This window comes from Nycticebus coucang, chromosome 14, assembly GCF_027406575.1.
Source record: "Nycticebus coucang isolate mNycCou1 chromosome 14, mNycCou1.pri, whole genome shotgun sequence".
NCBI lineage: Eukaryota > Metazoa > Chordata > Mammalia > Primates > Lorisidae > Nycticebus > Nycticebus coucang.
The window spans coordinates 16,936,191-16,954,805 of record NC_069793.1 but is presented as its reverse complement, the minus strand read 5'-3'; the positions used below and the strand labels follow the sequence as shown (position 1 = coordinate 16,954,805).

Below are 18,615 nucleotides of genomic sequence, written 5' to 3'. Positions count from 1 at the left end.
ACCAAGACAAGCCAAAATGAAAGGGGGAGAAAAGTCTTTTTGACGGAATAATCAGATATCCACATGGAAAGAGGGAAGCTGGATTCTTACCTAACAATAGACATGAAATTAACCCCAAATGAATAAAAAAGTAACAACTAAAAACATAAGATGTATGGATAAAAAGAGAAAACTTAATGATCTTGGATTAAGCAATGTTTTCTCAGATATGACCAAAAGCATAAACAATAAAAAGAGAAGTAGATAAATGCAACATTATCAAAATTAAAAACATTTTCATTTCAAAGGCAATCATAAAAAAAATTAATACAACCTATGGAATGGGAGAAAATATTTGCAAACAATATGTATGACAATAGAGGTCTTACCACTCAAAAATTAAAAAAGAAATAAAAAATGGACAAAGGATTTGCATATGCAAATGACTGGCAAGGATATGAAAAGAGGCTTAACATGATTATATTATGCAAATGCATACCGGCCCTTCCTAGAAACTTGTGTTCTGAATTAAGTAAACAAATAAGTCAATAAATACAAATACATATGCAGCCAGGGAAGGGCTTGGTTACCTCATCCTATTATTCCATAGTCCTTAAAACAACTGCACATTAATGATGAGGTTTTTCCACACTGAAAAGAGTGGGGAAGGCTCAGTGCTAAGACCAGGGCTGGCTTGAGTCTGCAGTTTGCACCATTGCCCTATCTTTGGTTAATGCTCTTTAAGTTCTTAATAATTTTTGTGCAGGAACCCCACATTTTCAATTTGCACTGCACTTGAAAATTGTATAGTCAGCCCTGATCATGTGACATCTTCTGAAATAGACCTTACAGATAAACAGGGTCATTGTCTGGCACAGAATAGGGCCCTAATAACAGAAATTGAGTTTTGAGTGAATAAACTGATGAATAAAAGTGTATCAATGGCATATTACAATAATACAAACACTTGAACCTCACACTGAAGTATAAGAAGTTCTTATTCAAACTAGAGAATGGAGGTGGAAGAAGTGAAGGGAGAAAAAGGTAATAGAAGTTTCTTTATCTAGATTAGGTAAGTCCAGAGAGACCGAAAGATTGGTGATTTCCAGGGATTATGGGTGGGAGGAAGGGAATGGACAGTGACTGCTTACTGGGTATGGGGTTTCCTTTTAGGATTATGAAAATGTTTCTACTGAAAGACTAATTGTTCTTCAGTTCCCTGCCTTTGCCATTGTGGTCCTGATCATCTGAGGAGATGACTATGGTAATGTGTTTGGTCACATTTCAAAACTATTATCTCTACCTGGCATGGAATATATTTCTGCAATTAAATTCTCTATTGTTCTCTATGAATTCTATTGTTCATGGAGTATTTGCTACAATATATTCAGAAACATTCAAAGGTTTATTAGACACTCCATTGAGTAAAGTTTTCTGGCATCAGATCTAGACAGGCTTATTTTCAGTGAACATTCTCTCTCTTGCATAAATGGTATGTCACATGTATAAATTTTAATACTTATTATTTGAGATTTTTCTTATTATTTGATAAACCCAAACAAAAGCATGACCTGGGGAAAATAATCCCTATTTAATAAATGGTGCTAGGAGAACTAGTTAGCCACATGCAAAAGAATAAAACTGGACCTGCACCTCTCACCTTTCTCACAGAAATTGACTGATGATGGTTAAAAGACTCAAATCTAAGATATGATGTGACAAAAAATCTAGAAGAAAGTGTGGGAAAACTTCTTGATGATATTGGTTTGGGGAAAGACTTCATGAGGAAGATCCCATTGGCAATCGAAGCAATAACAAAAGTAGACAAATGGGACGCTAGGGAGCAAGATGGCTGCTGAGTAACAGCTTCTTTGCAACTGGGTGTGGTGTTATGAGGGAGAGAAGACTCCAGGCATCTCTGGCTTGTGGGCTTTGTCTAGAAACATCCTTTTGGTGACGTAGGAAGACAGGTATAGCCTTCTGGACCCCAGAAGGAGGACAAAAACAGTGGAGAACTGGCAAGTGGTTGTGTTCGTTTGGTCTGAGGCTGTGGCTGCCACATCTGTAATCACAACAGCAATGAGGTTGCAAACAGAGAAGATTTCTTTGTGTGCTTTTTTTTGGACTTGGGCACTCAGCTGAACTACCTTGGGAGAACTTGGGTGAGAGTATGGGTGACTTTAAGTGTTGTCTAGGTCCCCAGACTGAGCTGCTGAGCTGAAACAGAGCTAATATTATTTGGTTATGCGCCACTATGAGAGAACTGCCCCTGAAGGCTCAGCCCTCAGGGTCGCAGAGTGAGGCTTGGGCTGGGAGAACTTGGGCAAGTGGGCAAGTGAACTAATGACTGAGCAGCACCAAAGGCCAGGACTGAGAGGTTGGGGAAGAGTGGAGATTTCAGTGTTTGGTAGTAGGATGGCTGCCTTGCAACCTTGGCCCTCAGGGGCATAGAGTAAGACTGGTTTTGGCTCACTGGATAAGTGGGTAGCCACTTCAGGAGGCATCTCAGCAACAAGTGCTTTCCTGGAAAAGCTTCTGCTTAGCCAACGCTAATAGTTTAAAGTGTCTTTTAAGCAGGCTGAAGAGAGATTTAGGTTCTCAACCCTACAGGGGTTCAGTATCCATCCCATACAGCTGTATCAGCATTGTGATTAACATCTCATGCCCCAGAAGATCTGTTGCCCAGACAATATTCAGCAACATATAACTTACTGCTTTTTTTAATATTTCAACATTTTCCCTCTATATTTTTATTCTTTTCCTTTTTTTCTTTCTTCATTTTTCTAGTTTAAATGTAATTTTCCATTGTTGCCCTCTTTAATAATAAGAACTTCATTTTTGCTAGTGTCTCTGCCCCCATTATTTGTTTTTTTCCCCCAATTGTATCCCAAAAGGTTTTCTGTTTCTTTGTTTTTATTTGGTTTATAGTATTTTTGTCTTTCCTCTCTATTTGGTGGAGGTGGGGTACTGTGTCTGAACAGGCAGGCAAAGAGCTGCTGACCTCAAGGGAACCACCCAACCAAGCACCTCCAGAGGTTGGGGGTTTTTAAGGTTGGGTCAAAGTACCCTACTGTAAACCTTTATTACTTCTATCTTCCTCTTTATGTGCCTCTATTCTTTTTGTCAATATTAATTTTTACTCACTCCTTCTCCTTTATCCTTTTTCTTTCTTGAAAATCTGTTTTCCCTTCTTACTCCTTAATCTTCTCATCCTTTTGGTCCTGTACCAAAAGGATGCATCAAAACCTTAGGCCAGAGGCATGGTAACTTAAAGAGCAAGAAGCAGTGAAAGGAAAATTAGGACAAGGAAACAGATAAAAGAAAACACTCATAAGGAAAAATCAGCAGAAAAATCCTGGCAACATGATAAACCAGTCCAGAGCAACCCCGCCACCCAAGGGACCATGTGGTAGCTACTGTAGAGAATTCCACCTATAAAGAAATATGAGAAAAGACAGAAGGGGGATTTAAAATACAGATAATGAAAACAATGAAGGAAATTGCTGAGAAAGTGGAAAATAACCAAAAGGAAATCCAAAAATAGAATCAAATAAAAGATGAATGATATGAAGAGAAAGGATATAGCAGAGCTGAAGGAACTGAAGCAGTCAATTAGGGAACTTAAAGATGCAATAGAAAGTATCAACAACAGATTAGACCATGCAGAAGAAGGAATCTCAAGGTAGGGGACAAAGCTCTTGAGATAACTCAGATAGTTAAAGAGGCAGAAAAGAAGAGAGAGACAGCAGAAAATTCACTGACAGAATTATGAGACTTTATGACGTGCTCAAACATATGAGTAATAGGTATCCTAGAAGGGGAAGAAGAAGCCATACTAGAAAATATTGCATCTATATGCATCTATCAAGCACAGTTGTTCTTGATAGAACAAGGAATAGAAGAGGAATAGAAGCCATACTAGAAAATATTGTAAATGAAAATTTCCCAAATATCACCAAACATTCTGACACACTCAAAATCGGACCCCAGGTTGCCTCAACTCTAACCGAGCTTCACAAGACACATTGTGATGAATCTGTCCAAAGTCAAGACAAAACAAAAGATTCTTCAAGCTGCCAGGAGTAAAAACCAGTTGACATACAGGGGAAAATCCATCATGATGACTGTAGACTTCTCTAATGAAACTTTCCAAGCCAGAAGACCATGGTCATCTACCTTTAATCTACTTAAACAGAACAATTTTCAGCCCAGAATTCTATATCCCGCTAAGCTAAGCTTTAAAATTGACAGAGAAATCCAATCATTTACTGATACACAAACATTGAGGAAATTTGCCACAACAAGACCAGCTCTACAAGAAATACTTCAACCTGTTCTATATACTGACCATCACAATGGATCAACAGCAAAGTAAAAACTCAGATATTAAAGGACAGAACCTAACTTAAACAATGATGCAAAAGATAAAACTAAGCTATGGACTTTCACAAAATAAAATAAATAGAACACTACCACACTTACCAATTATCTCAATAAATGTTAAAGGCTTGGATTCCCCACTTAAGAGGCATACATTGGCTGATTGGATTAAAAAACACAAGCCATTCGTTTGCTGTCTGCAGGAAACACACCTACATTCAAAAGGCAAATTAAAACTTTGAGTTAAGGGTTGGAAGCCAATTTTTCAAGCAAATGGAATTCAGAAGAAAAGAGGGGTTGCAATCTTATTTTCAGATGCATGTGTATTTAAAGCAACTAAATTCAAAAAGACAAAGATGGTCACTTTATATTGGTCAAGGGAAAAATACAACAAGAAGATGTTTCAATTCTAAATATTTATGCATCAAATTTAAATGCTCCCAGATTCATGAAACAGACCTTACTCAGTCTGAGCAATAAGATAACCTATAACACCATAACAGAGGACCTTAACACTCCTCTTACAGAGCTGTACAGATCCTCTAAAAAGAAATTAAACAAAGATATAAGAAACTTAAAGGAGACCTAGAACAACTATGCTTGATAGATGCATATAGAACACTCCATCCCAAAGATAAAGAATATACATTTTTCTCATCGCCCCATGGAACATTCACCAAAATAGATCATATCCTAGGACACAAAACAAACCTCAACTGAATCAGATGAATAAAAAATTTGTATCTTCTCAGACCACAAGGCACTAAAGCTGAAACTCAACTCCAACAAAAACGTTCAACCCCACACAAAGGCTTGGAAATTACCTCAATCAGAAATGATAAAGGGGAAAAAACTGATGCCACAGATATATGGGAGATCATCTCTGAATACTACCGGAAACTCTGCCCAGAAATTTGACAATGTGAAGGAAATGGATGATTATATGGAATCATACCCTCTCCCTAGACTTACCCGGGAAGAAATAGACCTCCTGAACAGACCAATTTCAAGCACTGAGATTAAAGAAACAATAAAAAAGCTCCAACAAAAAAAGAAATGCCCTGTTCCAGATGGCTTCACACCAGAATTCTATCAAACTTTCAAGGAAGAGCTTATTTCTGTACTGCAGAAATTATTCCAAAAAATTGAGGAGGAAGGAATCTTCCCTGACACGTTCTACGAAGCAAACATCACCCTGATACCAAAACCAGGAAAAGACCCAACAAAAAAGGAGAATTTCAGACCAATTTCACTAATGAATATAGATGCAAAAATTCTCAACAAAATCCTAGCCAATACATTACATCTTACCATCAAAAAAGTCATACATCATGATCAAGTAGGTTTCATCCCGGGGATTTAAGGCTGGGGTATAAGTTCATAAACGTTATCCATCGTATTAATAGAAGCAAAAATAAAGACCATATGATCCTCTCAATCAATGCAGAAAAAAGCATTTGATAAAATCCAGCATCCTTTCTAATTAGAGCACTGAAGAGTATAGGCATAGGTGGCACATTTCTGAAACTGATTGAAGCTATCTATGACAATAGATAGTCAGCCAATATTTTACTGAATGGAGTAAAACTGAAAGCTTTTCCTCTTAGAACTGGAACCAGACAAGGTTGTCCTCTGTCACCATTACTATTCAACATAGTGCTAGAAGTTCTAGCCAATACAATTAGGCAAGACAAGGAAATAAAGGGAATCCAAATGGGAGCAGAGGAGGTCAAACTCTCCCTCTTTGCTGATGACATGATCTTATACTTAGAGAATCCCAAAGACTCAACCACAAGATTCCTAGAAGTCATCAAAAAATACAGTAATGTCTCAGGATATAAAATCAATGTCCACAAGTCAGTAGCCTTTGTGTACACCAATAACAGTCAAGATGAGAAGCTAATTAAGGACACAACTCCCTTCACCATAGTTTCAAAGAAAATGAAATACCTAGGAATATACCTAATGAAGGAGGCGAAGGACCTCTAGAAAGAAAATTATGAAATTCTAAGTAAGGAAATAGCAAAGGATATTAACAAATGGAAGAACATACCATGCTCATGGCTAGGAATAATCAACATTGTTAAAATGTCTATACTTCCCAAAGCAATCTACCTATTCAATGCCATTCCTATTAAAATACCAACATTGTACTTTCAAGATTTGGGAAAAATGATCCTGTGTTTTGTATGGAACCAGAACAAACCTCATATAGCTAAGGCAGTTCTCAGTAATAAAGACAAAGCTGGGGGCATCAGCATACCAGATTTCAGGCTGTACTGCAAAGCCACAGTGGTCAATAATATAGACAGAAAGAAAAGAAAAATATTTGTTTTTAATGTCAATGGAAGAAAAGGTATAAATAAAGAGCAGTTCAGCACAGAAACATGTTATGCAAAGTTGCTATATTCAAGATTAAGTCCTGCCACTGGCAATGCGGAAGGTCAGCAGCTGACCCCTCTGCTTCTTTACAGATGTGCTCATAGCATATTTCACACACTTGTGTGCAAAAAAGAGAGTCAGCCCTTATGTTCAGAGGCCTGCATGGAGTATTCCTTTCCCTACTTCCTAGATTGACTTGACTGGAACCTCTATTTTAAATATGTTTGGACAACTGGCGGACAACGGGCAAACAACAACATCTGTAGAAATCTAAAAGCATTCGAAAGAACAATAAAATGAACAACACAGTGAGCATGGAAGAAACACGTTTTATTGAAAAAAAATTTACTAGTTTGTTTAAAAATAGTCAAGATGGTGTTGCTCCGGGGAGTCCCTATTCCTTACTGTGCATGTTTCCAAGTACAGGAATTTTCAAGGGAAACATCATGCTGACCTGGCCCTACATTTTGTCACAGTGTTCCAATACCTTGGGGAATGGGGATGGTCTGAATTACTAGTGGCTTTTCCAGAACCCTGAACATGTGCAGGACATCTCCTTCCCTGTACTTTCCTGTGACCTCCTCAGGTGTAAAAGGGAAGTAACCAAAACCTTATTGCATTGGTTGCTCTAAATGAGAACACAAAATAGGGCGAGGGGTTATGCAGTCCTTGGAACAAATGGTCCATGTTAAATAAACATTTTTAGAGAAATGACAAAGCGAAATGACAGACAGAAATTACGATGTTTCCACCAAGTGCACCTGCCTCTCCTGCCCTCTCTTCCACCTGCTCCACCTCTGCTGTCTCCACCACCCCTTAGACAGAAGGACCAACCACTCCGCCGCCGCCTCCTCCTCAGCCCACTGAACCTGGAGATGTCGGGATGAAAACCCTTAGGATGATCCACTTCACTAATAACCAGGAAGTATGTACTCTCAGGTTTCTTATTATTTTCTTAATAGTATTTTCTTTTCTGTAGCTTAGTTTATTATAAGAATATATTATACAAAGTATTTATTGACAAAATTTTTATCATTAAGGCTTCCAGGCAATGGCAAGTCATTTGTAATTAAGTTTGGTGCAGTCCAAAGTTAGTTCTATACAGATTTTTGACAATGTGGCAGGTGGCACCCCTAATCACCACATTTTCAGGGATTGTTTGTACTAAGAAAACATTCATATTTTTAATATTTGATGATGGCAAAGTAAGACAATTTAAAGAACCAATTTTTAAATATTTCTTAAACTGCACTATAATAATTTTTCACTGATAACACAATTTCATCTTTGATGTCAGAAACATTGCAATGATTGAGAATGATTATTCTCAAGAGTGCTTGTGTCTGTGCATGAATGTTTACAGAAAGATGGTTGAAGAATGTAACACAGCACAAGTGTTCAAAGCCTAATTAGAAACACTTATTAAGTACTCAAGAAAGCAGCTGGATGCCTTTACCAGATGTCTGGGGTTGAGTTACTCTTCATCACCTCAGACGTGGCTAGGGTTCTGAGTTTGAATACTGGATCTAACATCAACTAATATACTATCTGTATTACTTTTCTCACTGAAATTCTGAATCTTCATCTATGAATATAATAGGATATGTATTGTATCATACCTAATAAGGAATTGTAATATATTCTGCATTATTATAATTATTTTTTTACTATTATTAGAAACTCTCTGATACTATTTGTTAGGAAATTAAAGTGAAAACTTAAAAATATTTAAAACAGAAAACATTCAGACCACAATCCTTAGAGTGAATTAAGAGACATCTGAGCACAAAATTAAAAAAAAAAAAAAACTCACTATATAAAACTATGTGAAATTGAAATTTCAGTTCTTCATTTTAGGCCCCGATCCATGGAGTTTACAGGTTCACACATACAGACAATTTCTTGTAACTAAATTGATATTTGATTATGTAAGGTACTTAATAAAGATCATATATTTAGTTGAAATAAATGATTATTTAAATTGATACAAGGCGTAATTTATATTTCCTCCAAGATTCCCTTCCATGACTAGGGCATTTCTTTCAGGGGTGAGATTTTCAGTAGAGGTTGTAAAGGTAGCAAATGAAGAAAAATTATCTTCATTTCAGTAGAACTGAGATATATAACCTCTGATTCTTATGTTGAAATTATAATTTTTTAAAACTCCATCATTATTGTGGTAAACATATAACACAATGTCCCCTAAGAATTCCCAACCTAAATCCTAGGACTGTGAATGTCATTAATATACTACATTTATGTAGCATACATGGCGAAAGTGATTTCAAAACTGTGGTTTATGTCTCTAATCAGATGCAGCAAATGTTGGTGTAGGCAGGGTGGAGATGAATGACAACATGACCCCTAAAGTGCGTATCACTTCTGATAAGAACAACTTACTGCCACCACCATGGTGGAAACGTAGTGCCAGGCGGATGATTGTTCTCCCAGGGACTGATGCCATCATGTGGAGGGCTCACACAAGCAATCTGTTTCTGGAAGGTTGGACATCCAGAAGTGGCAGACAGGGAGCCCACATCACTGAGCTGATGATTTGCTCACATCCTGGCCACTGCAGACACTGTTCACGTGCCCTTTGTGCCATAAACTGGGATATCTTTATGCGAAATCATATCAGAACAGCGTTCATGCTGATCATTTAAAAATGTAGAGCCTTCTCTCTTGTTAATGCTTACTAATCAATACCCACTTTAATATGTCTATTCACATAACTCTTTCCAGACTACTTTTTCCAGGATTTTTACCTTCCAGACACCTGCTCAACAGCTCAGAAAGGTATCACTGCCCTTGAGTCAGTGTATATCTATAATCCAGGACACCTTTTCCTCTATATAAAGAAGAAAACAAAACTAGTATATGTGTGTCCACTAGAATAAATCTTCTACGATGTTTAACTTAGAGACCACTTTTGAATCAAGTCATGATGGGCCACTGTTCTTTTCAGGTTAATGCTAAATGTATTGTGTTGACTTGTCTGAAAATCAGACCAAAATCCTTTCCTCCTCTGTCAGTTCCTCATGGACAACTCCCAAGGCCATTCTTGTGACTTGAAGCAAAAGCATTGTTTTAACAAAGCAATAGGAGAATCAGAATCATCTATTTTTGCATGAATTATTCTTGACTTCTGACCTATTCAGGCACATCTCTTACCAGTTCAGACTGGTGCACCCTCCAGAATGCTGGACTTGTTCAGTCCTATAATATCCAGTTCATAACAGGTAGTTGAGGTTCAAAGTCACTGGTATTCTTGGTTAGTCACTTAGTATCTCTTGTACTTGCTATAAAAAGGTTAACTGACTTAATCCTCCCCACTTATGAGGTTCAAGAAGTGTGCTTTTACCAAATGCCAAAATTTCCATGATCATAATAAATGTAAAGTTCTCAAGTAAAGGAGATGAGATTGAGACCCCATCGTTATCCATACAACACATTTGGTTTTAGCAGGGACCAGTCAAGTTAATATAAAATATGATGGTCATCTCCACTGAAGGAATATACTTCCCATTCAAATATCTTTGTCTTCTCTCTTCAAGTTACTCTCTTCTGGAGTTGTTGAAAACTCACTGTAAAAGGTTATGTCTTTGTTATAACTATTTATGCTTTAAATATCAAAAAATTTCCTCTTGGCTATTGCATTCTTTTTTAATCTGTTCCCATTTGAAAATTCCGTACTCTCAATTGATTGCACTCTTTATTTCTAGCCTGTATAAATATTTCTACATGTATTTTAGCTATCTATTCTACAAATACAATTGTCCTCATTATTAATAATTTATTATTAATTAAGTAATTACTTAATTATTATAATCAATCACATTGGGGCCACCAAATGCAAACTTGGGGCAAGAAAAATCCGAGCTTAATAATAATAAAATAAGAGCTAATAATAATAAAATCTGAGCTTAATAATTAATTAAGTAATTAATAATTATTAATAATTACTGTAATTACTATGATTCAAGAGAAACCTTGAATGGCCCCCAAATTAGTAGAGATTAAGTTAGGCACAAAAATTAGATTTTATCAATAGAACAAGTCACTACAAGCCCAATAGTGAGAGCTTTCTTAAGATCAAGAACTCTGTCAGAAGGGTGAATTTTCTTGGTGTCTTCTATCACTGTTCTGGAAGGATCCAGGCAAACTATGGTAAGATTTTAGTGTATAACCCCAAGAAGTGCAAGGGAAATTATCAGGATAGACTATTCCTTATAACATCAAGCTTCTCTAATTATTCAAATCTGGTACTTATTGAGTCAGGAAAAACAGCTAGGTTGATCATCAGGTATGATGAAACCAAAATGTCTGGTAAAGAAAATTGTTTACAAGAGAGAAAATATGTCAGGGTGCATATTGAAACTTTGGGAATACAGATGGGTAACTATTAGCAGGGAACTCCAGAAGTCAACATGGAGAAGAGTATAAAAAACAACAAACCCAAACCGTAAGTGATATGAGGCTGGCAAGAGAGCCAGGGACACAGCAATGACCGACAGTCAAGGAGATGGGCTCCTACATCTGTCTGTATATCAAACTGATGCCTCCTCTTCAGGAAAATGACTCAACATTAGTCATTGTGTGTGCTCAGATTGTCTCTTTTCCTGAAGGAACTAAACTTCTTCCTTGAAGACACAATGCCATTAAATCAACAATAAGAAGGTAAAATTCTCTGTCCACTGCTTCTATCTAGGTCATTCCAAACTGTGAGGAAGGATTTCAAACCTTCATTCATTTTCTGTCATCTGAGATCAATTTCTTGCTCCACAACTTCCTCATAGCATTTTTCACTTCTGCATTCCTCAGTGTATAAATCACAGGGTTAATCAAAGGAGTTCCAAGTGTATAAAACACAGCTATCACCTTATCCATGGGGAAGGTGGTTGCAGGACGCGTGTATATAAATATGCAAGGTCCAAAGAACAAGATGACCACGATGATGTGGGAGATGCAGGTGGAGAGGGCTTTCTTCCTCCCTTCAGCACTGTGGTTTCTCAGGGAACGCAGGATGATAACATAGGAGAACATCAGCATGACAAAACTCACAGTACAGATGGCCCCACTGTTGGAAACCAAGAGTAGGTTGACCATGTAGGTGTCTGAACAAGCAAGTTTCAACAAGGGCTGCAAGTCACAGAAATAGTGATCGATCACATTGGGGCCACAAAATAGCAAACTCAGGGCAAGAAAAATCTGAGCTAAAGAATGTACACAGGACCCCACCCAGGCCACAGCCACCAAAATACCACAGACCCGGGGGTTCATGATGGTCATGTAGTGCAGGGGCTTACAGATGGCCACATAGCGGTCAACCGCCATGAGCATGAGTATGAAGCTCTCCAAGCATCCAAAGAAATGGAATGTAAAGACTTGAATCATGCACTCCCTGAAAGAGATAGTGGCTTTCTTTAAGAGGGCGTCCACGATCATTCTAGGGGCTACTGAAGTAGAGAAACATGTATCAGACAAGGATAAGTAGAAGAGGAAAAAGTACATTGGGCTCTCAAGGGCCCGGCTGGTCTTGATGGTAGTAATAATCAGCAAGTTACCCAGCAACGTCCCCAGATAGAAAAGAAAGAAAGTGGCAAACACTATTTTCTTCCAAAAAGGATCTTGTGTCAACCCAATCAGAATGAACTCAGTCACATTATTATTCAATCGCATGGTTTCATGAATGAAGAGAAGGGGCAAGTGTGAAATGGTTTATCTGCAAAAGGTAAAGGAATTAATTTAGAATGTGCTATGTCATGTTATGGAATATTTTAAGCAAAAATAAATATTCCTTATCACGGACAATCTGTATGTGGTTTCATAATAAGTCTCCTCAACACTCATCTTAATTTTATTGACCACTTCCTTGGGTTCTTATGAGTCTCAAATATGCTTATGAACATTATACTTTCTTATAGAATTCTTCAACTTCAAGACCTTGTTAGCTTTGCCATAATTATGATTAATTTTCCCAATTCAACATACACAAAGTTAAGATGTATGCATCTATTCTAATATTACCTTCACTGTCTTCCATTTTCAATAAAGATTGGAACCCATTTTTTATGTATGGTATATCACTCTCAGATAGTCCAGGTTGAAAAGAGGAAAAAGAAACACCTGTAGCCTTTAAGTAATCCACTGTCACCTTGAACTGACCTTAGAACATCTGAGACTTGACATATGCTAATAAACATAAATGAAAATTCTTTGATAGTTGGTAATATTAAACATCTCCATTTCTAATTTTCTCGTAATTTATTAAAAGCACCTCTTGGGTACTCAGAATCTATAAGGCTACATTTAAATAAAATGAGGGTGGGATATGGCTACACAATTGGTCATGTTTTCACAATTATGGGTTTTATCTTGAGCATAATATAAGTGGGGTAGGTTGAAGGGATATCACCAGGCATGTGCAGCAGGAGTAGAGTGTGGTTGCACTCCCCCACAGAGTCTTTTCCATCCAGGTATCTGAAAACTGCACATTCTTGGAATACAGCAGAGATGTGGAAGAAGAGGGAAGATGTAGTTCTAGAGAAATGAGATAATGTATAGTTAGTAACTGATTCCTTCAGTTTGTTTCCTGTAATTGGAAAGCCAATGTTCCCTCAACATTGAAATGTCACTTCTTTCAATAAAGACTTCTTTTTTTTTTAATTTGGAAAGAAATATCACAAGGCTTCAATTTCAAGAATAAAAGATAATTGTCTTGATCCTTTGTGTAGGTATTTTAATTATTGCAGTGAGGTAATTTTTTCTCTTTTATTCATTTATAAGAGTGAACCATCTTAAAATGTACTTGAAAATGTGAAGTCTTTGGAGGCATAAAAATGCATGAGTCTTTTTCACGTATAATAGTCCATGATTCTGGCCACTCCTTTGCTCATGTAATTTCTGGCCTATATATTAACAATTCTATCAGACTACTCATGTTTAGAGTGAGCTCATTTACATTATACATTTGAATATAGACTTTTTTAGATAGATTAAGTATCCTTAATACAGGATTTAATGAACTTGGTAATAATTTGGGGTCCTCATCAAATATTTAATCAATAGTTTAATCAGTAGCCAATAGCTATCTTCCTTCCTGGCATCCCTTTCAATTTCTAGTTACTTCAGTCAGCCTGAAACTTCAAGTTCTGAGTATGAAGAAACATCTTCTTTTTTTTTTCTTTTTTTTATTGTTGGGGATTCATTGAGGGTACAATAAGCCAGGTTACACTGATTGCAATTGTTAGGTAAAGTCCCTCTTGCAATCATGTTTTGCCCCCATAAAGTGTGACACACACCAAGGCCCCACCCCTCCGTCCGAAGAAACATCTTCTAAGCACCCTTTCATGATTGCCTTGTGATAAATCAACTCTCTAAGGGATCTCTGTATACATTTACTTATCCTATTATATACATTTGCTTGACTGCATTAAGTATATGCCTCTTTAGCTTCCTTCTTGGAACAAATTTTCTGGAAAGCTATGTGTACGTGGGATATTATTCTCCACTCTACCAAACCTGATGTATAATATTGGTGCTTAATGTTTTGAAATGGACATTCTTTCTTATCTTTTAAAATGTGGTAATATTTATCTAATTATTTCAGTGCTATTCTAATTGCACAGAGGAATTCATACAGTTAATTTACTGGGGCTTCTATATATAATGTATGGTAGACTGACAAGTATGCCCCTCTTAAAAAAAATATCCTGAAACATATTTTAAATAATTTAGTGACTCAGCTGCATGACTTGAATAATGCCTGCTGCTTTCTGCATAGCGCTGCACTGCCATGAAAGACTCTGGGACTCTAACTCTCATAAAAAGAACAGTTTAGCAATGTATTATTTTATACGAATCTTCAGCACCTAAGTGATACAAGGAGAGCCTTTACACATATTTCATAGCTTCCTGGTACCAATGCTCACATGGGGGAATTTTTATGAGTATGGCTCTGCATTCATTTGTTTTTCCAGAGGAGTGTTAACACCTTCCATCAGGTTTTCAAAGGAAATAGAAAAAATAATTGGTTACAATGGTCTGGGAAAGAAAAACAGCACTGTAATACAGAATATATTCTAATAACTAGTGCACTGACCTCAACTTTTCAAGCAGGACTGGGCACGTTTAGAATGACTACACTGGTCAAAACAAAAAAAATAAGTAGACAATGTATTGCCATTGGAGGTAATGCAGAAAAGTTGAAAGGAAATCGATGAAGAAAAGGTGGATGACGGATGACAGTGACATACAGAGTGTCAGGTGGCTCCTTCATGCCTCTTTGTTGTACTGCAGAGGCCACAAGGAGAGGCATCATTAAGGAATCCCTCCGAAACCAACCGCCACTCCCAAATCAGTTATGCCAGGCTCATATCTGTGATTGAATCTCTGTACTTCCTTTATTTCTATGCAGAATTTACCTTTATCTGTGGAAAATGAAACAGGTTGTCAGAGAAGCTTGATCCCTTACACCCCCAAATTAGAGTGACACCACCTGCCCTCTTTGAGTTTCTCACTCTGTGTAAGCGATCCCATGGTTCCTGCTATCTGGTCAAGAGACGCCCTGGAAACTAGCTGGCCTGAGGACCAAAATGTCATCCTAAAATTCATACCCTTTACCCCTGAGTCCTGTACCTGGTTGCCCCAAATATACGTATCATGAAAGTAGTATTTAATTTCCCCTCTTCCCAAATGTTACTAGACAAAGAGCAGGAACAGTGTGGAGTGGCGAGGGTAGATAAGATGACATGTGGAAGCAGACGGGGTAAGGACAAACATTGAGCAAGGGCACGATGTTTACCCAAGACAAGTTTAGTAATGTACTCACCTAACATATAGCATATTATTTTTCATTTTCAATGTGTAGCGTTCAGACTATGCATTTTTGTGTTTCCTCTGAATGTTTTCTACAGAGTATTTATTCAAAACTACATCTCAGATGTTTATCAATTGCAAATTATATTCTTACCATACTTTCCAAGAAACATGCAAGAAGTAATTCTCTGCAGTGATATGCAATAGTATATTCAAATCTTGCACTTGGCTATGGAAAACCTGGCAATCTCTAGAAGCATTGTCAAAGTTACTATTTTCTATTAACTGTTTCTTTAGTTTTTTTTTTGTGGGAGGACAGAGTCTCATTCTGTCACCCTGGGGTCGAGTGCTATGACATCATACCTCACAGCAATCTCACACTTCTTGGCTCACGTGATCCTCTCACCTTAGCCTCCCAAATTGGTAGGACTGCAGGCACTCCCCACAATGCCCAGGTATTTCTTTCGTAGGCACAGAGGTCTTGCTCTCGCTCACACTGGTCTTGAACTCCTGAGCTCAAGCAATCCACCTGCCTTGGCCTCCCAGAGTGCTAGGATTAGAAGTGCGAGCCGCTGCACCCAGCCTCTTTAATTATTTACTAGGTATAATCTCTTCTAAGTTTCTGGTACCCATAGTTCTTAGTGCGGACTTATCTTGCCCAGCCTCCTTGCTTTAAAAAAGGAACAAAAGAAATATCAATGTTTCTATACTCTGCCATCTCAAGAAACTATAATAAACCTTAAAGTGCATCCTTCTCTCCTCAGACTATTATGATGGCTTTTTGTGTGTCTGCTGCTTATAAAATATTTTTGAGTCCAAAAGATCATATTATTCCAAAGCTTATAATCCATTCAAAGGATCATATTATTCCAAAGCTTATAATCCATTCAGATTTTTTCCTACAGAAATAACCAACCCATAAAAACTGGGTTATACGTTTTTCCTGTTCCTTTCTTAGAGTACATAGGAATAGTAGAGTCATAAGATGCATAGAAATATATTTTTAAATTATTTTAATTAATTTGTAGTCATGATTCCTTGAGCTTGTAAAGATGGAAATAATCTATCACTTACCTTTTACAAGACTCTGTAAATTATAATTGTCTGTGCATCTCTTTATAAATCAACCATCACATACAATACCAAAATAAGTTCATTATGCAATCCAGAGGGAATATTATAACACATAATGATGTAAGATGTTAGCATCACAGAGAATATTTGTCCCTAACGTTTCCTTTCTTTTGCTAATTAAAAATATCTCAGATGTTATAATAAATGTAACTTGTGGTTTATCTATTTAGCCTATAAGGATAGCAAGTTAACCCCCCTAGTATTCAGTAGCCAGACACATACAAGGGTATATAAGTGTTAGGTGCCTCAAGCATACCAAAGGTATGAGGGGCAGAGGGGGAAAATGAAAATGGATGGTGGAGAGGGTCACATAACACTGGAAAATCGAAAAATATTATCATTGGCAAAAGAAGAAGTGGATCATAAAGAAACAACTCTGCTCCCACCCAGTGCCCTAAGTTGGCACTCTGTGCATTAGGACACAAAACTTTTACTCCTGTAACATACTGGTAACATATTTTTGATCTGGGGATAGCAGCATAGTTTTCTGCTCTAGAACCCCTGGCTTCAAGTCATACTCCTGCCTTAGCCTCCCACTGTTGGGATTATAGGCATGAGCCACTGCACCCAACCTGCTACTGTGGTGTCCTAAATCCAGAAGTTCTACTCTGTGGACTATGGAAAACAAGCCCCACAGATTTATAGCAAGTTGTCTTGGGATTTGCATGTATAAAAGAAACACTAATCTCATATGCTTTTTCCAATTCATTTCCATTTATTTTACTATCTCCTGTTAGTAAAAAAGACATTTATAAGGAATACATGTTATTGAAATAATATTACTTCACAAAAGATTTGTTGAATATGTCTTATATACTGGGCTCTGTGCTTGCCACATGACGTAAATCATATCTTTGCATTCACATAATTATTCCTTGAGGTAGTTATTGACAAAGAAATTTCACATTAGAGAAAACAAAATCACAGAAGTTAAGCAGCTTGATCATATTACATATTTATTAAGTTCGATGTTAATATTTATACAAATGACTCTTTCTCTTTGCATACATTTTTCTAGCATAGACTGTAAACCATGGAGTACTAGAAAGTATGATCATGAAAGACATTTCCAATGTCTGAGTCATCACTTACTGTTTCAAGCCTCTGGGAGGCTGAGGAGAGGAGATTTCTTGAGGCCAGGTGTTCAAGACCAGTCTAGGCAACATAAGGCAAATTTCCCTTAGCAAGAAAAAGTAAGAAAAATTAGCTGGGAATAAAAGTACATGACTGATGCTCCCACTGCTTGGGAGGCTGAGGCAGGAGGACACTTGAGCCCAGGAGTCCAAAGCTGCAGTGAGCTATGATGACATCACTGTACTCCAGCCTGGAAGCAAGACCTTATCTCAAAAAAAAAGAAAGAAAAGTTAGTAGTAAGGCAATGAGGGACATTTTACTTCAAATAGCCATGGATAGACAAGTGAAATTTTTCAGTAAACTATTTAATGTTTTTAAAGTATGAATTTGAAATCAATATTATAGAATTCAATTTGGAAATCATTATTTGTAAGTGACTATTTAAATAATGAGATTTTATATGGGCACTCCAAGAAAACAGGTAGAGAGATTGGAGAAGTGATAAATGAACAATATATGGAGTTATATCAACATTGAAAACAACCCTAGAAGGATTAACTGCATAAGGAATGGACAAGTTTTTGTCTGAAAAGACTACATAAGCCCTATTGTCTGAAACACACACATATCCAAGTCCTGACTGAAATGACTGATAATTAGAGAACCTCAAAATTTGCACAACAGAAACAAGGTGAAAATTCTTTCTTTCTCAAGCTCTTAGCAAGTTCTATAAATTGTAAGCATTTGTTGAAGGCAAGAATTGGATTATGACTGTCTAGTTGATAATAGTATAGTTGATATGGTGGAGAACAAGATAGTATATAATTAATAATCAATTATACAGTAAGT

The 18,615-nt window shown here is 37.0% G+C and overlaps 1 protein-coding gene across 1 annotated transcript; it reads right to left on the bottom strand.

Moving 5' to 3' along the window:
• Positions 1-11,487: 11,487 nt before the first annotated feature.
• LOC128565713 (olfactory receptor 4C16-like) lies at positions 11,488-12,420 on the bottom strand. The gene has a single exon (XM_053562385.1). It carries the CDS (start codon positions 12,418-12,420, stop codon positions 11,488-11,490), a length of 933 nt encoding a protein of 310 aa, XP_053418360.1.
• Between the last annotated feature and the right edge of the window lie 6,195 nt (positions 12,421-18,615).